This window comes from Patiria miniata, unplaced genomic scaffold (assembly GCF_015706575.1).
Source record: "Patiria miniata isolate m_02_andy unplaced genomic scaffold, ASM1570657v1 HiC_scaffold_2, whole genome shotgun sequence".
Classification (NCBI taxonomy): Eukaryota; Metazoa; Echinodermata; class Asteroidea; order Valvatida; family Asterinidae; genus Patiria; species Patiria miniata.
In genome coordinates, this window is record NW_024037058.1 from 5,744,604 (window position 1) to 5,769,619 (window position 25,016).

Consider the following 25,016-nt stretch of genomic DNA (forward strand, 5'->3'; position numbering starts at 1 on the left):
CATGTAGTGTTCAGCCATCACACCAAAAATAACAAAAAAAATGGCTGTTTCAGCAAGTTGCCGAAACAGCCAATAATTTAGGAGTCATCCAATTTAGAAACTATCCAAACAATCCACTATATACAGTAAGCTGCATGAGATGCACAAAGCAATGGAAGTAAGGGCAACACTTCTAATTGATGAGCTCAAAGTCTTCTAACCTGCAGTCCATCCAGCTTGCCCACCCAGCTGGTCTTCTTAGTCAGGCGACCTTCCCTCCAGGCAGCAGTGGTAAGTGGGAACACTGCATGATCTGGGCACTAGACGTGCAGACGATATGACACAGCTTGATGCTTTGCAGCCTTTCAGCATGACTTGGCTGTTCTCTAGCTCAACTGATCATATCAAAAGCAAGACAGAGAAAACTTATTTAACAACATGGAATTAGCGTTGGGAAATTGAAAATTTGTTACATCTTAGGAGTACCACCGTCCCTGCAATGTGCACGAAGCCTTAAAGGAACAGACAACATTTGCAAACATCAAAAACCAAAACTACCAAATTATTATGAAACACCTTACTAGACTGTCATTTCAAGACGAGTGGTATTTTTTATCAATTTACAACGGTCCGCCGACTAGCTGTAGGAAAAAAATGACATTTTTTTCAAATACTAATAAGTTACCAATGAGAACTTTTTGATTTCTAACACAAGCCACATTGTTTAGACCTGCACGCTGAATGGCACTGTTTACCTGTGACTTGTTGTAGGTGTCATAGAGTCCAAGCACCGCATCTCTGTTGAACCTTGTCCACGAGACACGGATCTCATGCACTACCAGCTTGTGAATGAAATCCTAAAATATCAGAGCAATATAAAAAAAAAATCAAAGAAACATCATAAGTTATTAACAAAGCTGTTGGCAGGTGTTGAAAGTTTTGTAGAATTAAACTATGTAGTCTATTCATTTTGTAGTTGTTTTATTTTGAAACATGGGGTGAAACAAAAGTGGACTTATATTTTCTGCTATTTCATTTTATACTGTAATAGCAGGAGGTCATGGGTTAAATTACAACCTGAGTAAGCATGTCATTTATCCCTGAGCACCCTCAAATAAAACATTGTTATAAAGAATAGTTGTGCCAGATAATGTCTGGTGGTATTCTTGAAATTCTTCACATTGAATAGGAAATTTATTTCGTATTGTTCGGAGATGTCAGAAATCAAGGGAAACTCCCTTGGTCAATTCAGGAGGGGAAAAAAATTACAGAAAGAAAAGAAAATGGGAACCAATATATGCTGAATTACAATCTATAATGTAGTCAAGTCCATCACAAGTCCATAGTTCTTTTAATAGCAAATCTCAATAATGTTTGGAAATTCCACAAGTGCAATTCACTCCAAAATATTAATCATTTATCATATCATCAAGTGCTATTCTTTTGTGTTATTTCTATTCTGCAACCACATGCCCTCTTTAAGCTCAGATCTACAATGTATCAGTTAGTTCTGACCAAGATTCAATGGGTCATTAAGCCCAAGGCTTCAACTCGACCCTCAATTACAAGCAAGATTACAAGCAAGATCACATGTCCTTTTATTAGTAAATCACAATACAAGTTCAGTCACAGGTAACAGGAGTTGAACAATAACAAAGGAATGGCAACACATTGTAAACACACTGCAATACCACACAATCACATGCATACATATATGTATGTCTTCTTTGAACTTACAATTCATACAATCACGTATTTAGCTATAGCACAGCGTTGATGATTTTTATTTGTGGCCTGTGAAGGGAAGGAATGCCTGAATTCCTTTTTCTGAAATAAGAAAAAAGCTTGACTTCAGGCTATATCCTGAAAACTGGCATCATTGCCAAGCCCATCTTGAGCAACCATATACAGATTCAAATAGACTGACACCACATATTGATGTTGTGTTACCTGTTTATCAGTCTGTGATGTGTAGAGGTAGGCGTGGCTTGATCTCTCTAATCTCATCATTCATCTCAGCAATGGACCAATCAGCCTACGGAAGGCAAAAAATATGAATGAATATTTAAATTTACTGCTGCGTGAACTTAATAATTGGGATGCATGTAGCTTATTGATAAAAGAGAAAGCTTTAAAAATGTGAGTTTTGGAAATTTTGTAAAGAAGCACTGATGCCGAATCACTGAAAGAAATAACAACTTTAGTTATGATGTATATAACTTAGATAAACTATGCAAGCGCAGTGCCGTTGAGTGTAATGTAAAACACCAATTGCACACTTGCTAAAATGTGGATAAATATAAAGAAAGTCTGTTATTTTACTAATCAGCATCTCACAAACGTTTCAGCTGCATTTTCCACTGGGCATGTGTGACTCCTAGGGTTATTTGCATACATAATGAGGGCTGCCTGTTTTACACCGATGATGCGACTCAAAAAGATGTCTTTGTATTTTATCATTTATAGACCACTTAATTTGGAAGCCGTTGTTATTGTATCACTAGTTAGTTTATTCACTGTATATTTTGTCGAAATTTTTAAAAACGTTTTCTGAGAACATAGCTCAACAGTGATTTCATGAAACAACCATCTTTTCTCAGATGTTGTTTGCTTACATTTAGGGTCATTTTGTCTTCGACAAAAACATAATTTCAGAGGTTTCCCAACATTTATACTTGTACATATTGGTAGAGGGGATTATCAAGTAATCAGATTTGTGAACACATTTTATCTTGATTTTTTTATCTCCTGATTGACCACTTTATGCTCTCAAAATATATTGAGTATGTAACTTAGAAAACTAGTCAGGTTTGTTGATATCTAGTACCACGTATTGCGAGCAAAAAAGAAATCCGCTAAAAAAATACCGTTTAGTCGGCTTTTAAAAGTGCTCATTTTTATCAAAACAAAAAAATGTAGCCAAAAGAAATCTATTGTATGTTAAAGATTGCCTTGTGGGGTTTCACGTTAAGTATTTTATTGCCCGTGAAAACTTCAAATGTCATGAACAAGCCAAACTCAGAAATTTTTGGTACCTTAGCAATCACTTGTGACAATGGGGAAAAACCACCCCTTGGAATTTTTCCCCGAAAGGAATTGCTAACAATAGCATTTTTAGGGCATGCTTAATACAAACAAAATGTTTAAAGTAAAGATTTCTTTACATTACGCATGTCAAACAGTTAACAAGACACCTGACATCTAACAAGAGGAAGCCCCTGGATGCCAGGGCCGACATAGTATGGTTGCTGAGGGCGCAGTCAAGTTCCCGCTGCAAGTATAGATAAATTATGAATATCACACACTCTATGGGAGTGAAACGTACGTGATCTGGAACTTTCTAAAGGTACAGCGGCGTAACTAGGGTTAAGCTTCTAGGGGGCACCTGGGGGTTCATCAATTTTTTTTGAAAGGGGGGGGGCCAAGGAAGGTAACATATACATTTGTTGTGTGCAATTCAAGATTTCAAATGGAGTGGGGGAGGGGGGAGACACGTGCCTCATAGTTACACCTTTAAAAGGTACACAGAAATATGGAAGTTAAACATCATATCAGGTTTAGCAGTCCCTTACATATTAACAATTAAAACTAGTTACGAACCAATAAAGGTTTGAATGGTATCAACCCCATTTAATTGCCTAATGTTGCAGTCCACTCTTTTCTGAATAAAGTGAAATTCAAAATGGTTTTGTAGGAATGAACCCAGAACACTAGTCTGAGTATCACCCGTTGTATCACCCTCTCTGTCTCTGGCCTAACGTCTGATATGTCTATGCATATGCAAATTAATGCAACCCCGCGCGCCAGCCATGAGTCAACATGACATCATTTCATTCTCAAATCTGGACGTAGCTGTTCATTGGTCAATTTTGATGCCATATTTTTGTAATACAGCAACGGACATAGAGATCCAATAAAACCCGACATTGGGTTTTAATACTGTTAACATGCACAAGTGGGCATTCACATTACGAGCGTTATTTCAAATATTATGTGATGATCATTTAAAAGTCACAGAACGTTTTGACACAGGCTGTTTTTGTTAACACAATTTATAACATAAAAGTATAGTCGTGTTATTAGATGTACATGACAAAACCAAAGACCCGATATAGAAGGTACCCACTGATGAATGGTCAGAATCTCGAGGTCAAGAGCAGTCTTGTTTTGCATAATAATCACCAGATCTCTCTTGCTGTGCAAGGAAATATTATATAAACTACCTTAGCACCCATTAATCCTACAATTTAGAACAATTCACAATGCAGGGTGAGTGTGCCGACAGGTGTTTGCCTCAAGAGGCCACTTTCCAACTGAACAGTCTTTTGAAAAGTATACTAACTTCTACAAAATGAACTTACCTGTACATGGAAGTACATTGGGGAATCTGTTCTTGTTTTTGCAGACAGGTTTCTTGGCTTCCTCACAGTTGACTGCCACTGACATTTCATTTAGCACCTGAAGTTTAAAGTAAACAAATTGACAACACATGTTACAATACTTTTTCTCTTTCTAGCTCGGACTTCAATTACAATTGACAATTGTTGACCAATGTGATGTGGGATCAGAGGTGTATCCAGAGGGGAGGGGAGGGGGCAGGGGAGGGGAGGGAATGGGGGGGGCACCTTGTCCCCTGCCCCGAGCAGCTTTTTTGAAAGATATTTTTTCAGTAACTATTTCCATAAATTGTTAGAGAGTTCTGACAGGAAAAAAAAAAGAAACCAAGCTCCGAAACCATTACATTGAGCTGTGAAAATCGGCATATATTTTCCAGTATACATAAAAATAGTCAGTTTTGAAGAGCACCCCCGCCCCCCCCCCCCCCCCCCCCCCCCCCGAGGCCAAGTGTTCGGGGATGTGCAGTGCGGTTGCCCCCTGACATCAAATGCTGGATACGCCACTGTGTGGGATATGACGTTTTTAACACCCAAGGGCTGCATTTGGCCTCGGGTGCTATGTACATGCATGGCCAACACATTACACACTGGGGCACAGGCTGCATTTTGCAGTCCATGTGCAGTACACGCATTACCCATAATGAACTCATGCACTTTCGATCCGAGAAATCTTTAAAAGGATTATTTACATGTTTTTGTTTTCTTTGCAAGGTCGACACCAAAAGAAACAACGCTTCTTTGGGAAAATATGTTACTTTAAAAGCATTTTTCTAAAACTTAACTAAAGCCATCACAAATATCTCATACTGCGATCCCATATCAAATTTCTGAATTGTAATTATTCATGCACAGTATAGACACTGTCTACAGTCCTCAAATAATAATGAAAATTCCTTTAGAAATGTGAAAATGAATATTACGTGTATAAGATACCATACAATGCTGTATTTGGGTTTAAAGATTTCCAAATGGGACTGACAGGAATAACCAACTTTTAATGTGCTATATGTTGTATTGTAATCTAGTGAGTGGCATGCATACATTGGCATATATTCCCTTTGCTACAGAAATTGCATCCAAATGTACAAACATCTACATGTAGGCCTATACAGTTCAACATATTACATAGGCCTATGTGTTAAATTCATATTTCCGCTTCAGTGTAACACAGTGACTGGAAAAGGCCTTTGGTAAATCTATTGTTACCAGAAACTGGGCCTTTGAAAGGGTTCACAAAATAACAATACCTGTTGACTACATGTAGGCAATACAAGTTCAACTGTGTGACCTGTGATCCATTGCAGTCTGGTGTATTTATAGAATTGGGAATTTACAGGCAGTGAGCAATGCCACACCCTACAGACATTCCAGTCAATCCAGAGAGTGAATCCACCAAATAGTCCACCAGTTTCTTCATCAAACAGCCAAATTGATTGCAGAAATATCTTCTGACATCATTCAGGTATGTTTAGTTGAGAATAAGCTTGACAAATGTAACCACAATTGGCATAGGAAACTGTGCAGACATTTGACTACCAATTTGTACATCAGTTTCCTTCTCTGATGCACCATGAGCAGTGTGTTAAACCAGTCCGAAGAAGTTCATGAAAGCACGCAATGCAGAAACTTGAATTCATGCATATGAACCTACATGTACCAACCATGCTATCAATGGATAAGTCCTATTTTTCAGTTCATCATACGTAAACAACTAACACTTTAGGCCACTTTTTTTTACATTTTGGATTACAGATCCACTGATTTTAAAAAAAAATTCTTTGCCAATTGAAAAAAACAAATTATACAATGTTTAGCCAATTTTTAATTTGATATTTCCACCAACATGATATAAAGCAATTAGCATTGTTGAAAAAGATTAGAGTATGAAATTGACCATTTACAATATCACTACACAGCCTGAAAACCGTCAGTTTCTCTATTAAAAGTTTCTCCATCCACACAATGTCTGCGTTTTTCTAGAAATACAGCAGGCACATTGGCAACTTCCGTGGCTACAATGTAGCAATACGGAACAAAACTTTGCCCGGTGACGCGGATATTGCACGTTTATCCTGATCGCAACCCGTTCAAGATCGGACGACTTCTGTATATTTTTCTCTTTATATTTCTTAGTTCAAGAATAAACATTTTCTTTGTGAAGTTTGTGCCCGAGAGGATTTTTGAGAAGAAACATGAGTTAGAATTTCACTATCAAGTTTGATTTTACCGGTTTGCGCAGGTGCAGTTTTGTAACCTATGAATGCTTATTACAACCATATCATCATTTGAAGTTTGAATACGTGTAAATCCTAAAGCTTTCAATTAATGTGCTTCATTTTCAGGTTAAAGGTCTGTCTACTCCTATCACATCAAGCCCAAACAGTGAAGATGGCATCCAATGTTACAGTGCAATCAGTGTTGGAGAAGATTAGTGTGAATCATCTGGAATGCTCCTTCTGTACCAACCGTTTCAGGCAACCCAAACTGCTGGACTGTTTGCATAGTTTTTGCCTGCAATGCCTTCAAGAGCTCAGACAGAGCCAAGATCCTAGTGGCACAAAGCTGACATGTCCTCTGTGCAGACGTGAAACCATGTTGAAAGGGTCTGGGGTTGCTGATCTCCCTAATAACTTTGCATTCAGTGCCCTGGTCGAGGAAGTTACAATGCAGGAAAAGCTACTGGAAGGTCAAGGGTCAGACATCAAATGTCAAAATTGTGATGAGGAGAATCAGGCTATTTCAAGATGCATGGACTGTGATCATTTCCTCTGTCAAGAATGTCAAAAGGCTCATAAACGTATGACTTTCATGAAATCTCATAAAATCTACACACTGGCTCAACTTCGATCAGGAGAGATTGTCTACAAGAGTAAACTAAGAGAAGACATTCCACAATGTGGTAATCATCCAGATCAGAATCTCAATGTCTACTGCAACACATGCCAACAAGTCATATGTACACCTTGCTCGGTACTTGACCATGCAAAACACTCCCTCATTGGACTACCTGTGGCTTTTGAGAAATGTCAGAAAAAAGTTAAAGAACTTGTTGCAAGAGTTGGTAAGAGTAAAACAAAACTGAACAACACCATTGAGAAGACTTGCAAATCTCGCAAGAAACTGAATACCATGTTTGCAAACACCAAAAAGAAAATCACAGAGAAAGCTAACCAAGAGGTTGCCAAGATCCGACAGGAGGAGCAGAAACTGTTGAAAGAGACTGACAGGATTTATCAAAAAAGAGTAACAACATTTGATGCAGCTCAAGCCAATAACAGCAAAGATGTGATCCAGACAGAGCACAAGCTGGAGGAGGTCAAACAACTCATGAATCAAGCAAGTTGCTATGAGATTCTTGAACTTCAACAGAAGCTATTGCATAACCTCAGTGAATTGACAGGGAAACAGCCACAGCAAGTTCCTGACAAGTTGACCTTCATGGACTTTGAAGATGGTGAGAGGTCACTTGGGAGACTCATTCTGGAGGAAGAACCAAAGGCTGCAGCAAAGCAATCACCAAGACCTGCAAGATCATGTGTTAAGGAGAAATGGAAATTGAAGACTGAATTCAAAAAAATTGGATTGATAATTGATTCAATATTTTCATGTAAATTGCTCGTTTCAGCTCTCTCCAACAATGAAATACTTGCACTCCGTAGATTTTTTGGAATCAGTGCACTATTCACAGTTTCAATGCCCAATGGTCAACATACACCATCTCCTATCCCACAAAGGCTACAAATCAGTGGCCTCACTGATGATGTAAGGTGTATTGCAGTGAGCAGGGATGACAAGCTCCTTGCTGTAGATGGTCAAGTAGTCAAGGTCTTCAACAAGCAACATCAGCTCCTCCATCAGTTCACACCAGGTAGAGGGTCAGACAGCCAACCAACATGCCTTGCAGTGGATGACAGCAATCTGATAGCAGTGGGTTATAAAGAAAAGAAGGAGATATCTCTACACAACCCAGATGGATCCCTCATCAGGAGACTGCCTGCTCCAATGATTGGAGGTTATCTGACAATGTACAATCACTGCCTTATCTACACAAACTATGGCAAGAAAAGGTTGGTATGTGTAGACTACTATGGTGCCAGTGTATTCTCAGTAGACATGACCAGCAACATACAGGGGGGTAATTGGCACCCTGATGGTGTGTGCTGTGACAGTGATGGCAGCATCTATGTTGTTGTGTATGGATATCCAACAGGTGACATTCTGCATTACAGTCCTGATGGCAAGTACATTGGATGTGTGATCAAGGGATGTGATGATCCACGTGGCATGACATTTACATCAGGTGGTGAGCTGGTAGTGGCTGCAGGAGATTCTGTAAAGGTCTATCACCGAGTGTAAGGACAGATTAATTCAACTGGGGCTATCCAGTGTATCCACCAACCACTTCCATCAGACATCGAGCATTGTTATCACTGACAAAGAACTTTAAAGTTCATTCCCTAAACAACATTCTACAATACTGTATATTTGGTTTATTGCTAAGGTCTTTGGTCTCTGTATGTGTTGACTCTCATACCTCAACCACTTCCCCTTTGGACAATCTTGGACTTCAACACCCAGCCTACTTCCTATGAAATCCTAGATCTGGTGGCCCAATAATGAGAGCAAACGAATGAACCTTCACTATGTTTTCAAATAGGGATGAGTGCACATTTTAAAAATATAACAAACGAGAGGCAAAGTATTACCACAAGAGGCAATTCAATTTTCTCAGATTCATCTCAGCAAATACAAAGTAAATGTATGATGTGTTTTCCAAGTATAAGATATAACCCTGCTACTGCGTAAAATGTAAACATTATTTAAATTTTGTTATTCGATTCTTCAATTACATTGGGAAAATTGTTGAGTTTAAATTAATGCAACTTACTTTTGAATGAGACAGATTTTCCAACTCCGCGTACAAAAACCAGAATAAATACTCAAAAGCAACTGAATGAAATGTGTGTGATTTTGAACTATAAGCGAGAGTTGAATAGTAAGTTACATGCAATCCCTTGGTTGTCTCTTTCACAGTGCTTTCTGAGTGTCTCATCAAATTGATATTAGTTTCATTACATTGACAACCAAGTTGGAAATGAAAACCTTGTGCATTCTACTGAAATGATACATGGATGTTTGTAAATGTGGTTAGTATGATGGATGTACATTTGTAAACTGAATTTTATTCTCTTTTTTCGCCCTTCTTAAATGTGATTTTTTTAAATACTACAATATAAGATGCATTTGGAACATTATATGAATTTGGGGTCCACTTTTTCCCGTCCCTATACGTCTGACATGTACGATTTTGTAATTGAAGATGCACTCCTTTATGTGTGTACTCTTTCCTCCAAGAATGCTACCTACTCAACAAATATTAATTAGTTTGAAGTCATTTTCAATGGCACTTGAATGGCAAATGATAAATTTTGGAGGTTGCAGGGACAGGAAAAATGTCCGACTTTGGGCCCTAAATGTATAGAATGACCTACTTGTGAGAGGTTCCGTATCAGTACAATAATAGTTTAGTTTATTCCATAAAGGATTGAGGCTTTTGATTCTTTGAATAAGTATTGGTTTGCTAAATGCTGATAGACCAAGTAGTCTAAATGAAGCAATGAGCATTTGCTTTAATTACAGAATATCTCTCCAAGAGAGCACAGCTTCCATGACAACAATGGCATTTCAGCAATGATCTAAACTCTCTTATTTTACCAATCAGCATCTGGAACTTTCTTAAGGTACCAGCGGCATAACTAGGGTTGGAAGGTTTTTGTATTAAAGTAAAAGGATAATTTTATTTTTCATGGGCTTTTGTTTTTTTAAAGACTTTGGAATAGTAGTTTCTATTGAAAAGATGGATACAAAGAAAATGGAATGTCATCGGCGTTTTCTTGTGTGGAAAAGGTCAAGACACACTCAGATTTACAGTATTTTAGGGGGAACACTGGGACATTGAAAACATCTAAACAGTAAAGTGTTTATATTGTGTATGATTGGTCCAAAAGATTATAGCGGGCAGCTATTGAAAACATACATTTGTACAAACTCAACTACCCAGAGTGTAATCAAGTTGTGCGGTTCTTCTAATACTTTGTAGATTGAATGAGATTAAAAACATTGTTAATTTGTGAAATAAATATATATATGTACAAGTCAAAGGCAGCTTGCATAAATGAAGGTTATTTTTTTCATATTTCAGGTTTGATTCTACATGTTTTGGAAAATAGGCAAACGGATTTGTAATTGTTTTCGTTAATTGAACACGTAAACATCACATCCTTAGCATCACGTAACATATCGTTACAGCCCATGTGACACAGCCTAATTTGCTAACATAATTCACAACGTAAAAGCATAATAGATGTCGTGTCTAGGTTTTACTAGATGTACATGACAACGGGTTTAAGAACCAATATAGAAGGCGCCTGCTGAATGGTCTCGAGGTCAATTAGACGCAGTCTTGTTTTGCATAATAATCGACGAATCTCTCGGATATCATAGATCCTTACTTTACAAGGGGATATTACATAGACTACCTTAGCACCCATCCCGCCTACAGTTGAGAACAATTCACAATGCAGTGGGTGGGCGCAACAAGCGTTTGCCTCAAGAGGCCACTCTTTAGGCAACACTTAGTAATTTCTACAAATTAACTTACCTGTACATGGAAGTACATTGGGGAATCTGTTCTTATTTTTGCAGACAGGTTTCTTGGCTTCCTCACAGTTGACTGCCACTGACAAATCATAAAGCACCTACATTTCAAAGTGAACAAATTACATTGCTTTTTCTCTCTCTAGCTCGGAATTCAATTACAAATCAAGTTATCTTTGGCTGATTTAATCGTTTGCATATTCATTCTTCAGTAAGTGCACGGACAACATAGCCATACACCAGTATGGCAGAAATATAGAACTGAGTCTGTGACTCGGACTTGAGTTTGACTTGTGCTGCAAATTCTCAGACTTAACTTCAAGTTACAATGGATGATGACTCAAACTCGGCTCTCATGACTCAACTCGTGACTCAGACTTGACATCGGGGGCATGTCACTGGTGAGTCACATATCACTGACTCAACGAAACATTTTTGACAAAACTGTCTGGTAATACATTTAGCTATTGCTGATCGAGTGCAAAATTTGGTTTGTTGTCGGTAACAATAGGTTGAAATAAAGCCCTTGTATTCTGATACATTCGGCTTTGCAGTTACGAAAATGGGAAGATCTCATAACCTCACTTGAAATTATGTACACTACCGAAATTCATGCTATTTTTGGAGACTTTCAAATTTGTGAGTTCTCCAAATATCACTGAGCCAAACTTTTACTCCAAAGTCACCTTGAATTCCTCCACAGGGTCTTGCTTGTCTATCTGTTTTTGCAGTGTGGTAATGGTGTTCGGTAGTGACTGACCCAATAAGCACCAACCTTAGCCGGTCTGGTGGGCGTCATGTGTCACATCTCAGCGTCGCTGACCATGTGGTCTTGGTCCTTCTAGAGGGGATGTTGGTGTCAGAACCCCAGGAGCTAGAATCGTCATGGTCATGGGCCTAGGACCTGGGGAAAGGGAGGGGAGAATACAACATCAAATTTCACTGGTAAAATACTGTAAAAATAGTCATCCGTGTTAATTTTTGTAAACAGTTTTGTACATATTTCATGTTGTTCGAATGTTTAAACATTTAGCCAACATTATCAGGCTGCTGCTGACAGTGGCAAAGACTAATTTAACATTTTCCTGGATCAGAATCTCCTTGTCATTCCTCTGTTGGATAAAATCCTCCTCCTTGGTAACTTCATGTAGGGATCTTGTACAGGGACCACATTCAGTCTGGAGTGGTGTCATAAACAAGCATGCAGATGAAACAACCGATTGTGTAAACTCAACCTGCACGCTGATTGAGACCTCACCAAACCCACTAGCTTATGTCAGATGTCCGATAAGGTTAGCCCTGTTTTTTATTAAAACCTCAACACTTTCAATATTTTCAGCATCCATAGCAAAAATAAAGTGAACAAAATCCATCTAGATTTCAAATTCAGAAAATACAACTTCTTAGGAAATTTTGCGTGCATTCAGGTGTAGCTCACGATGGAAGAGGTCCAGTATTTCAGATGTTGATGGAGATATATAAACCCATCAGATTTCTTCATTTAACTCTTGCAGGAATCTGGATGTTAATCTGGCAAAATCCTATTTAATTTCTATTTAAATTAGGTTTTTACCCTTTTTTCCTGCTAGATAATTGGTAAAAAAATCTATTTTTCAAACTGCATACTATTTTTCGTCTATTTTATTTCAATTATCCTTTCTAAAATTTATTCAGTTGTATTTTTTGCTTATTTCATGTATGTAAAGGACTGCTAAAAAATGCTCATTTATCAAATGTAGGCAAATGACTGTGCATTACCGCCATGTGTGCACATTTCCAACATGAGAGATCATCTGCCATATGGATTTCTATGCTTTACATGTACGTGTATATTAAGTTGTAACCCTTGTTTGGATACTATTTTTATTTAAATGGCGTCCTATTTTTTTAAATAGCAACCTATTTTACCACAAAATTTTTTTACTATTTATTTCCCCTCTTTTTTGGGTGGTGGCGAAATGCAATGGAAAAAAATATATTAAACAAAATATATTTTATTCAACAGGAATTTAAAGAAAAAAATTCTCCATTTGTTTTTCAACCCAAGTGAGCAAATAGATTGCTGTAGAACAAAACTAAATTAACACTAAAACATTATTTTCAGGCTGAAATTTGAAAATCACCAGGGCTGCTCACTGCACAAATAGCATTTGTCTCTTGATTCTATTTTTGTGGGGTCACCGGGGTCATGGAAACACTGACTGATATTTATACACAGGAAACCTGCACCGGATGTGAGCAGAAAGTATCCGGTACAGTACATGTATACACACGGACTCCAATAGCTTCTTAAAATAGAACTGGGAATTTACGCACTGTGTGTAATGATAGTTTAACATTCATGTTCATGTACAGCGTATTGCATTCACATCAAACTGTGTAAACTAGCTGCGTCATCTTTCAGGAGGATAAATCTAAATATTTCTTTCTAAAACTAACTTCAATTCAGGTAAGTGTATTTTATGTTGTTCGCATATTTAATGACATTTGTTAAGAATCATGGAATAATATGCCAGTTTGTGCAGCATTGATCTTACCAAAGACAGAGTCAATGCTCGAATGCATAATACTCTTAGATTTGCACAAACACTTCCCTGTTCAGTCTACCTTGAGAGGACTAAAAAATATCCTTGATCCTACATTTGAATCTCACATAACAGTTAAAAAGTTGAACAAAGAACTTGATAAAGTAGAGTTTGAACCTATGACCTGCAGATTACTGTACTGACACTCTACTAACTGAGCTATCGCGGACCAGCCCTATGGGCGGTTCCTCATTTTAAAATTGTGTTTGTCCAAGGGGCACTAGTCAGAAGTCGTGGATAGGTTGATGCCATGTAGCCAGGGATCATGCCTTAAGTCACATTAGAAATGTTGCAAACCCTGAAAAGAGCACATAAACATTACTTTAACCCTTACTCTCTGAGGGTAGTTTACTGCATGTCAGTTGGTTATGCCAATGCCCTCCAGCTGCAGTTTATTGGCAGATAGTTTTATTTAACAGTGAAGGCTCCAATTGGCAGGAGTTGGAGGCCCTGGAGGGTGTCTGATACTGACCAGCTGGGGGCACTCACTTTGTTATCAGAGGACTCTCATTGTTCTCTGTGGCATGTATTGGAGTGCCTGTCCAGTTACCCTTGAAATGACATGGCAGATATTGGAGGGCCATGCAAAAAACATAGGAGATTTTCTTGAGGCACATATTGGCATGCGTTGGAGGGTCTAGTAGGGTAAGGGTTAATAAACTAAACAGTTGGGAAACTGTGTAGGTACATTGAAATAAATTAAAATTGTTAAACATTTTAATCCAGAAGCTGCGATGACCTTAATGCTAATTTGTGCAAATAAACCAAATTGTAACTAAAACGATACTGGCCAAACAGCATTTTACCTCCATTTTTTTCTATTAATCCAGTGGAAAAACTAAGGGTTATTGAATTTTGCTGGAGCCAAAAAACAATTTCGGAGGTTAAAGAGTGGGACTACCAAATCACAAGTGCCTCCCTGCACATTGGTACATGTATGTCAATTTTTTTTAATTAATAACGTACTATGTATCACAAAATTCTGAGAAAGCAAAACATGTTAACAATGTTGGAGATGATTAATAAGATCATTTTATAGATTGATGTCAACCTTTGACACTTTTATCCATTCTTAGGTTAAAACAAAATTGATCCTTCAAGAAGTCAGGATGGCATCTAGTGTTACAGCTCAATCAGTGTTGGAAAAGATTAGTGTGGATCATCTGGAATGCTCCATCTGCACCAACCGTTTCAGGCAGCCCAAACTGCTGGACTGTTTGCACAGTTTTTGCCTGCAATGCCTTCAAGACCTCAGACAGAGCCAAGATCTTAGTGGTACAAAGCTGACATGTCCTCTGTGCAGACGTGAAACCATGTTGAAAGGGTCTGGGGTTGCTGATCTCCCTAATAACTTTGCATTCAGTGCCCTGGTGGAGGAAGTTACAATGCAGGAAAAGCTACTGGAAGGTCAAGGGTCAGAGATCAAATGCCAAGCCTGTGATGAGGAGAATCAGGCTGTGTCAAGATGCACGGACTGTGATCATTTCCTGTGTCAAGAATGTCAAAAGGCTCATGGGCGTATGACTGTTATGAAATCTCACAAAATTTATACACTGGCTGAACTTCGATCAGGAGAGATTGTCTACAAGAGTAAACTAAGAGATGAAGTTCCCAAATGTGGCAAGCATCCAGATCAGAATCTCAATGTCTACTGCAACACATGTGAGCAAGTCATATGCCTCATGTGTACTGTTCTTGATCATGGGAATCCAAAACATTCCCTCATCGGCCTATCTGAGGCTTTTGGAAAGTGTAAGAAAAAAGTTGAAGAACTTGTCTCGAAAGTTAGTAAGAGTAAAACAGAACTGAACACCACCATAGAGAACACTTGCACAACTCGCAAGAAACTTGACACCATGTTTGCAAACACCAAGAAGAAAATCTCAGAAAAAGCTGACCAAGAGGTTGCCATGATCCGACAGGAGGAGCAGAAACTGTTAAAAGAGACTGGCAGGATTTATCAAGAGAGAGTCACAACGTTTGAAGCTGCACAAGCAAACAACAGCAAAGAGGTGACACAGACAGAGCACAAGCTGGAGGAGGTCAAACAACTTAAGAATCAAGCAAGTTGCTATGAGATTCTTGAACTTCAGCAGAAGCTTTTGCATAACCTCAATGAATCGACAGGTAAACAGCCACAGCAAGTTCCTGACAAGTTGACTTTCATGGACTTTGAAGAAGGTGAGAGGTCACTTGGGAGACTCATTCTGGAAGAAGAGCCAAAGGCTGCAGCAAAGCAATCAGCAAGACCTGCAAGATCATGTGAGAAGGAGAAATGGGAACTAAAGACCGAAGTCAATAACTTAGTAAATACACAGATACGACATGTGTCAGCACTCTCTGACAATAACATAGTATTAGCCTATTGGAATAATACATTTTTCACAGTATCACTGACCAATAGTCAACATACACCACATCCTATCCCACAAAGGCTACCAATCAATAGCCTCACTTATAATATAAGGTGTATTGCAGTCAGCAAGGATGACGAGCTCCTTGCTCTAGATGGTCGAGTAGTCAAGGTCTTCAACAAGCAACATCAGCTCCTCCACCAGTTCACACCAGGGAGAGGGTCAGACAGCCAACCAGCATGCCTTGCAGTGGATGACAGCAATCTGATAGCAGTGGGTTATGAAGGCAAGGATGAGATATCTCTACACAACCCAGATGGATCCCTCATCAGGAGACTGCCTGCTCCAGATGTAGAGAATTATCTGACAATGTACAATCACCACCTCATCTACACAACAGCATTTAACACAAGGTTGGTATGTGTAGACTACTATGGTGACAGTGTATTCTCAGTAGACATGCAGGAGGAAGGGCACCCTAATGGTGTGTGCTGTGACAGTGATGGCAGTATCTATGTTGCTGTGGATGGAGATCCAACAGGTGATGTTCTGCATTACAGTCCTGATGGCAAGTACATTGGATGTGTGATCAAGGAATGTGATTATCCACGGGGCATCACATTCACATCAGGTGGTGATCTGGTAGTGGCTGCACAACGGTCTGTACAGGTCTATCACCGAGTGTAAGGACAGAATTAAATTAAACTGGGGCTATCCAGCGTATCCACCAAATACTTCGATAAGACATCGAACATTGTTCTGAAAAAGAACATTAAAGTTCATTCCCTCAATAAAACATTTGATAATACTGTATATTTGGTTTATTTCTAAGGTCTTTGGTGCTTGTATGTGTTGACTCTTATACTTTAAGCCTACTTCCTATAAAATCCTAGATCTGGTGGCCCAATAATGAGAGCAAAGGAATGACCCTTCACATTGTTTGCAATTGTACATTTTGAAAGTATTATCAATGAGGGGGAAGGCACATGTATTACCACGGAAGGCAATTTAGTTCAATTTTCTCAGATTTGTCTCAGCAAATACGAAGTCAATGCATGATGTGTTTTCCAAGTATAAAATATAACCCTACTCCTGTAAAAAATGTAAATATTTCCTTAAATTTTGTTATTCGATTTTTCAATTATTGGGAAAATTGTTGAGTTTAAATTAATGCAACTTATTTTCGAATGAAAAAGATTTTGCACCTCCATGTACTCAAAAGCAACTGGATGAAATACGTGTGATTTTGAACTCAAGCGATAGTTTAAAAGTAAATCATATGCAATCCCTTGGTTGTCTCTTTCACAGTGCTTTCCGAGTGCCTCATCAAATTAATATTAGTTTCATTACATTTACAACCAAGTTGAAAATGAAAACCTTGTGCATTCTACTGCAATGATACATGGATGTTTGTAAATGTGGTTGGTATGATGGATGTACATTTGTAAACTGAATTTTCTTTCTTTTTTTGCCTTTCTTAAAAACATTTTTTATAATTTGTTAAATACTTCAATAGAAGATGCATTTGGAACATTCTATGAATTTGGGGTCCAGTTTTTCCTGTCCCTATAAGTCTGGCATCTACGATTTTGTAATAGAAGATGCACTCCTTTATGTGTGTACTCTTTCTCCAAGAATGCTTCTTTGAATCAAATGACCTACCCAACAAATATTAATTAGTTTGACGTCATTTTTAATGCCACTTGAATGGCAAATGATACAAATTCAGGGGTTACAGGGACAAGAAAAATGTCTGACTTTGTTCCCTAAATGTATAGAATGACCCACTTGTGAGAGGTTCTGTATCATTACAATAATAGTTTAGTTAATTACATAAATGATCGAGGCTTTTGGTTTTTTTTGAATAAGTATTGGTTTGCTAAATGCTGATAGACCAAGTAGTCTAAATGAAGCAATGAACATTTGCTTTAATTACAGAATATCTCTCCAAGAGAACACAGCTTCCATGACCACAATGGCATTTCAGCAAAGATCCCAAGTCTGTTATTTTACCAATCAGCACCTGTAACTTTCTAAAGGTACCAGCGGCGTAACTAGGGTTACGCTTCTAGGGGGCACCTGGAGGTTCACCAATTTTTTGAGGGATGCACTGAAGGTGACATATAAGTTTTTTGCGCGGTGATATTCATGCGTGCTTTGTTGAAACTAAAATTCTCAGGGTATCCAAAATATCCAAAACCTCCTTTCAGATCAGAACTAAAATTGGGAAACAGGTATCCTCCTGTAAATTAGCTCACATACAAATCTATTTGTTTGTTTGCTGAAAACTGAATGATTCAGTAATCATTGGTTGGTTACTGCAGAACTTCTTTGCCAATTACATGAAATAGCTGTTAGCACAGACAGTTAATCATAATCATAATAATGTTTTGTCTCACTGTATTGAATTTTATTGTATTTGTAATGTATTGTATAATTATACATTTTTGTAGTCATTATTTATTGTATGCAGGGCCCCAATAGAAACCAGTTTTAAACTGTTTGGGCATACCCTGGGTAAAGAAATGGATTAAATAGGTAGATAAGCATAGACTTCCATTGTTATAAGTTGCAAGTGCCATAAATTGCAGCACTCATCTTGGAAGTCAGGTCAAATTCCATTGTACAATTATACATAATCCACTTACATTGTATAACACTTGTAATGAACTATCATTGCCTACTACTGTTCATACACAAGTTGTCACAAATAAAATTATATTACAACCAATGATCTTACTCTAAGGAGAGGAAAATAAGAGGTAGAACATTCTCAATTTTTGAGAAATTAAACCGTGATAGACATTAAGCCATCCTAAACATAGAAAGGATGTACATTGTGTACAAAACTCGGTAACGCTCACATTTACTTGATTTTATTATTGACCTTTTAACCCAAAATATCATATAAATTGCAGATTTCTTTGAAATGCAGTAATTTGATATACTGATTATCACTGGTTCATAAATCTTGGATAAATGCTCAGTAAAAAAAAATGCAGCAATTCATAGAATGGTTTTACTCTTCCTGTTTCAATTGATGAGCAACCCAAGCTTTCTTTTAGGGAAAGAAAAAAAGTCAAGCTTTTGTTGATTTGAATACAGTAAAATTGTAACAATTTATCGGAACATATCATCGCCAATTTGACGAAGTGACAAATCTACCCAAAACTGAGATTTTAAGCAATTTCAGATTTTTGGATATTCTAACATTTTACGATATCTTCTGCATAATTACAAAATTTTAAGACATAAAATTGCATTGTTTGTTCCTTATGCTAATTACACAAAGTGGTGAATGTGCGTCAACTTATATTTGTTTTTCGTTTTGATGAAGTGATGAATGTCTATTTGTCACAAAGTCTCGTTGAGTTTTGTATTATATTTCAATTTATGTAGCCTGTACAAATTTGCATTTTGATAAAGTGACAAATCTGCGTTCTTAAATGTATAACTTTTATACGTGACAAATCTGTGTACAAACACAATGCTATGTACGTGTGACCAAGTAACATTTCAGTTTTGACAAAGTGATAAATATTCTTTACGTCTTCAAATTTAACGTGCTTTTGTGAAAATGAAGACAATTTTGGGCTATTCCAGTAATGGGCTATCGCATCAGTTATATATTTTTTGGTTTTGGGAGAGAAATGTCTATGAAAACGCAATTTGAAAAGAAATTGACTAACTTTCAATATGAATTTCTCAAAACTCGGTTTTGCAGATCGGTGAACGCAGGTAAGTCACAAAATGGTGACGATATAAACAAGGGTTAAAGGTAAGGCCAAAAAAAAAGACTCAGGTTTCTGGTATGGAGCTTGCCCAAAAAGCGGTGCGGCGACGCGGCTTTTTTTTTTTACCTGTTTTTTTTGCTTCAAATGTCGGCTGATGACTGCAAATGGTGCCCGACTAAACTCAGTGCAAATATATGGAAGTCCAGAGAGGCCACTTAAGGTTATTCTCGATCATAACCCCCATCTAAAAACACGTTAAAATTGTGCAGCAGCAGGATTCCATGCAAACCAGTGAGTTTGGCGGTTTTGAGACATCATCTTTCATTGAAAAAAAAAACAACTTTTTCATTTTGCCAACGCGCATGGCTACAGAAACCGGAGACTTTTTTTTTTTGGCCTAAGAAACAGAAGACTTTTTGTATTAACTTGAAACCCATTCTGTAAATTATCACACATGTAACTTGACATTTCTTAAGAACTTCTTTGGATGCAACAATGTGTTAAAAGTACATATATATTCAATTTGGGTAAATGATTGTATTCTTAGAGCTACCTAATGTCATCATCATTTTACTTGTTTGTTATTACGTTTCTACCAATAATAATCCCAAATTCTGACTTGGATCTAGACCAAGAAAGTGGTGTGACTGTCTTACTTAGTGAGACCTTACATTAATTACCTTACAGTGAGCGATTTCATTTAAAAAAAATGTGCAGCAAAACTTGAACATTTCTTCTCTTGTAATTTAAGCCAAAAACACCAAACCTTTTTTTTTGGCAATTCCTGAATTCAAAGAAAATCACTCATTGTCTTAGAATTCTGGTGGCGTATTCTAAATTTCAACTTGGATCCAAGGCTAGTTGAATTTGGACATTTGGCTCGGCCAATCAAAGGGACCCATCTCAATGTACAGAGAAGCTTAGAATGTTTATAGGGACAAATGGAAGAAGCCAGAGCATACCGTCTGAGAATACTGTCGGAATTTTTTTTTTCGTGAAACATTTTTATTCCTCTCATTTTAAAGTGAAATAAAGCAACTTTCATCATGACTTAGGAGACTTTAGTTAGGACAAGTCAACCTGGATAATTTGACAACATATCCACCTTCTTAATCTTTTACTTCCTAAAAACCAGACGAGTTTGCCATTTCATACAGTGTGAGAGACAATGGTTTTCGTAAGAGCATATACCTTGTTGTTTCTAAAGAAATAATAATTTTATCACCATATAAATATTCATGTATTACTAGTCATTAATCAGATTTTCATGATGGGAAACTTTTGTCTTCACATTGTTTTTTTATGATTAGACTGACTTAATCATGCATCCCCTTCATTCCTTGAGACAACGTTAATAAATTAGATATCCAAACAATTCATGTCTGAAATGTGTACTGCTGGCCTAGTCTATGACATCATTAATGAATGGTTTAATTTGTAGGAACAGGGGTGTAACCATTTGTCATGAAATGTATTGGACACTTTTATCACAATATGATCACAAGTAGTATAGTGAAATTTAAAAGAATACTTACAATTCTAAATATTGATTCCTTTTGAATCTGATAGGGTGTACAACAAATGGATAATAATCGGCAAATTGAAAAATTGATTCTGTTTTTAAATCATCCATAATGAACTCATTTAAGACGCGAGAAATACAGGCGCGGTTTTACGGGGGGGGGGGGGGGGCTGTAGCCCCCCAAAAATTTCGTCTAGCCCCCCCAAAATAAATTCCGTAAAAAAAATTGCATTAGCAAAAAGAATGATTGTGATGTACATGCGAACGGTCTCCCCCTAAAGAAGAAATAGCCGTGACAAGGGTGCATTAGTTAATATATATTGTGAATGATTTTAGGATTTTATTGGTGCTCCCCATTGAAAATATGGCATGAGCCCACCCCCCCCCCCCCCTCCCTATTGATTTTCGGAGGCCTACATGTAAGTGTCTGGAAAAAATAACCGGTCAACATTTCAGCACGCCTCCCTGAAAAAATTCTTGATCCACCGTGCTAGCCCCCCCCCCCAAAAAAAAAATATATTGGTTCTAGAACCGCGCCTGGAGAAATATTTACAAGGATTATTTGCAGTTTTTCATTTTCTTTGCAAGGTAGACAAAAAAACCCAACAATGCTCCTTTTTGGGAGAATTTGTTTCTTCTTAAAAGCATTTTTTTCAAAAACTTAATTCAAGTCATCACAAATATCCCATATCCCATATCATATCTGCATTGAAAATATTGATGAACAGTATAAACACTATATGGTCTGCAAATAATCATGAAAATTCCTTTAGAAATGTGAAAATAAGTATTACATGTATGGAAGATACCATACAATGCTGTACTTTTGTTTCAAGATTTCCAAATGGGACTGACAGGAATAACCAACTTTTATCTAGTGAGTGTCATGCATATATTTGCATATATTCCCTTTGCTACAGACATTTCATACAAATTTAGTACAAACATGTACATGTAGGCCTACAGTTCAACATATTACATACGTGTTAAATTCACATTTCCGCTTCAGTGTAACACAGTGACTGGAACAGGCCCCAGGTAAATCTATTGTTACCAGAAACTGGGCCTTTGAAAGGGTTCACAAAATAACAATACCTGTTGACTAGGCAATACAAGTTCAACTGTGTGACCTGTGTTCCATTGCAGTCTGGTGTATTTATAGAATTGGGAATTTACAGGCAGTGAGCAATGCCACACCCTACAGACATTCAAGTCAATCCAGAGAGTGAGAATCCACCAAATAGTCCACCAGTTTCTTCATCAAACTGCCAAATTGATTGCAGAAATATCTTCTAACATCATTCAGGTATGTTTAGTTGAGAATAAGCTTGACAAATGCAACCAGAATTGGCATAGGAATCTGTGCAGACATTTGACTACCAATTTGTACTTCAGTTTCCTTCTCTGATGCACCATGAGCAGTGTGTTAAACCAGTCTGAAGAAGTTAACAAAAGCACAAAATGCAGCAAGCTGAATTTATGCAAACCTACTAACTAGGGTATCAGCGGATTAGTCCTATTTTTCAGTTTATAAATATGTTAACAACTTTTTGGATTACAGATGCACTGATCTTTTCCTATTTTTAATTTCTCTGCCAAAAGAACAAAAGAATCAATGTTTGGCCAATTTTTAATTTTGTATTTCCACCAAACGCGATATAATAGCATTGATGAAAAAAAATAACAGCATGAAATTTACCATTTACAATATCACCAAAAAGCCTGAAGTTAGCATCAGTTTCTGTATTAACAGTTTCTCCGGCCACACATTATCCGTGTTTTGCTAGAAATACAGCAGGCATATGGGCAACTTCTGTGGCTAGCAAAACGGCATAAAACTGTGCATGGTGCAGTGGATATTGTGTATTAATCCTGATCCCAGCCCCTTCAAGATCGAACAACTTTTGTATATGTTTCTCTTCATATTTCTTATATCAAAAATAAACATTTTCTTTTTGAATTCCGTGCCCTAGAGGATTTTTTTTAGAAGAAACATGAGTTGGAATTTCACTATCAAGTTTGATTCTGCCGGTTTGCACAGGTGCAGTTTTGTAACCTATCAATGCTTATTACAACCATATCATCATTTGAAGTTGGAAAACTCCAAAACCTTTTATATTAATGTGCTTCATTTTCAGGTTAAAGGTCTATCTGCCCCTTTCATTTAACCAAACAGTGAAGATGACATCTAATGTTACAGCTCAATCAGTGTTGGAGAAGATTAGTGTGGATCATCTGGAATGCTCCATCTGCACCAACCGTTTCAGGCAGCCCAAACTGCTGGACTGTTTGCATAGTTTTTGCCTGCAATGCCTCCAAGAGCTCAGACAGAGCCAAGATCCTAGTGGTACAAAGCTGACATGTCCTCTGTGCAGATGTGAAACCATGTTGAAAGGGTCTGGGGTTGCTGATCTCCCTAATAACTTTGCATTCAGCGCCCTGGTGGAGGAAGTTACAATGCAGGAAAAGTTACTGGAAGGTCAAGGGTCAGAGATCAAATGTCAAGCCTGTGATGAGGAGAATCAGGCTATTTCAAGATGCATGGACTGTGATCATTTCCTCTGTCAAGAATGTCAAAAGGCTCATGAACGTATGACTTTGATGAAATCTCACAAAATCTACACACTGGCTCAACGTCGATCAGGAGAGATAGTGTACAAGACTAAATTAAGAGATGAAGTTCCCAAATGTGGCAAGCATCCAGATCAGAATCTCAACGTCTACTGCAACACATGTCAGCAAGTCATATGCAAAACTTGCTCTGTATGTGATCATGCAAAACACTCACTCACTGGATTACCTGAGGCAGTAGAGAAATGTAAGCAGAAGGTCACAGAAATGGTCCAAAAAGGTGAGAGAAGAAAAGCAGAATTGAGCAACACCATAGACAAGATGAGCAAATCTCGCAACGAGCTTGACATCATGTTTGCCAATACTCAAAAGAAAATCTCCAAAAAGTCTAAACAGCAGATTACGAAGCTCCAACAGGAGGTTGCAAAGATACAAAAGGAGATTGCAAAGATCAAAAAGGAAGAACAGAAATTGTTGAAAGAAACAGACGTGATTTATAAAGACAAACTCAAAGCTTTTGAAGCTGCTCAAGCAACCAACAGCAAAGAGGTGACACAGACAGAGCACAAGCTAGAGGAGGTCAAACAACTCATGTGTCAAGCAAGTTGCTATGAGATTCTTGAACTTCAGCAGAAGCTCTTGCATAACCTCAGTGAACTGACAGGGAAACAGCCAAAGCAAGTTCCTGACAAGTTGACCTTCATGGACTTTGAAGAAGGTGAGAGGTCACTTGGGAGACTCATTCCGGAGGAAGAGCCAAAGGCTGCAGCAAAGCAATCACCAAGACCTGCAAGATCAAGTGTGAAGGACAAATGGGAACTGAAGACTGACATCAAATTAATACCGGATTCGGGTGTAACACAGGCTGCAGCATGCTTTTACAAAAAAATACTTCTTTTAGACAATTGGAATGATAAACTTTTCACACTTTCACTGACGAATAGCCAACGTGTACCACCTCCACAAAGGCTACAAATCAATGGCCTCACTAATGATATATGGTGTATTGCAGTGAGTAAGGATGGCAAGCTCCTTGTTCTACATGGTCCAGTAGTCAAGGTCTTCAACAAGCAACATCAGCTCCTCCATCAGTTCACAACAGGTAGAGGGTCAGACAGCCTACCAACATGCCTTGCAGTGGATGGCAGCAATCTGATAGCAGTGGGTGATAAAGGCAGGAATGAGATATTTCTACACAACCCAGATGGATCCCTCAT

General features: G+C 37.9%; 3 protein-coding genes and 1 long non-coding RNA gene across 4 annotated transcripts; 3 read left to right on the plus strand and 1 right to left on the minus strand.

Moving 5' to 3' along the window:
• Nucleotides 1-201: 201 nt before the first annotated feature.
• LOC119726166 lies at nt 202-4,521 on the minus strand. Its single transcript, XR_005270786.1, has 4 exons — nt 4,341-4,521; nt 1,930-2,014; nt 735-836; nt 202-374 (listed from the first exon to the last, which is right to left on the minus strand). It is a non-coding gene; the product is annotated as an uncharacterized LOC119726166 (long non-coding RNA).
• Nucleotides 4,522-6,614: 2,093 nt separating this feature from the next.
• On the plus strand, nt 6,615-9,616 carry LOC119726161 (E3 ubiquitin-protein ligase TRIM71-like). The gene has a single exon (XM_038197777.1). The coding sequence runs from the start codon at nt 6,702-6,704 to the stop codon at nt 8,730-8,732; it is 2,031 nt and encodes a 676-aa protein (XP_038053705.1). The 5' UTR covers nt 6,615-6,701; the 3' UTR covers nt 8,733-9,616.
• Nucleotides 9,617-14,255: 4,639 nt separating this feature from the next.
• LOC119726873 (E3 ubiquitin-protein ligase TRIM56-like) lies at nt 14,256-16,659 on the plus strand. Its single transcript, XM_038198726.1, has 3 exons — nt 14,256-15,745; nt 16,097-16,258; nt 16,373-16,659. The coding sequence occupies exons 1-3, from the start codon at nt 14,728-14,730 to the stop codon at nt 16,657-16,659; spliced, it is 1,467 nt and encodes a 488-aa protein (XP_038054654.1). The 5' UTR covers nt 14,256-14,727.
• A 6,750-nt stretch (nt 16,660-23,409) lies between these two features.
• Nucleotides 23,410-24,489, plus strand: LOC119726165 (E3 ubiquitin-protein ligase TRIM71-like; the record flags this gene model as incomplete). The annotated part of the gene is made up of 1 exon (XM_038197780.1): nt 23,410-24,489. A coding segment is annotated over exon 1 (1,080 nt), but the record flags the coding sequence as incomplete, so codon positions are not given.
• Nucleotides 24,490-25,016: the final 527 nt, after the last annotated feature.

What these genes read in the sequence shown, in the direction of transcription:
- LOC119726161 (XM_038197777.1), top strand. Translation starts at nt 6,702, where the DNA reads ATGTGCTTCATTTTCAGGTTAAAGGTCTGTCTACTCCTATCACATCAA.
- LOC119726873 (XM_038198726.1), top strand. Translation starts at nt 14,728, where the DNA reads ATGGCATCTAGTGTTACAGCTCAATCAGTGTTGGAAAAGATTAGTGTG. An exon ending in TAACCTCAATGAATCGACAG is followed by an intron (nt 15,746 to 16,096) that starts GTAAACAGCCAC and finishes GGTGTATTGCAG; the next exon opens with TCAGCAAGGATGACGAGCTC. An exon ending in GATAGCAGTGGGTTATGAAG is followed by an intron (nt 16,259 to 16,372) that starts GCAAGGATGAGA and finishes TCTACACAACAG; the next exon opens with CATTTAACACAAGGTTGGTA.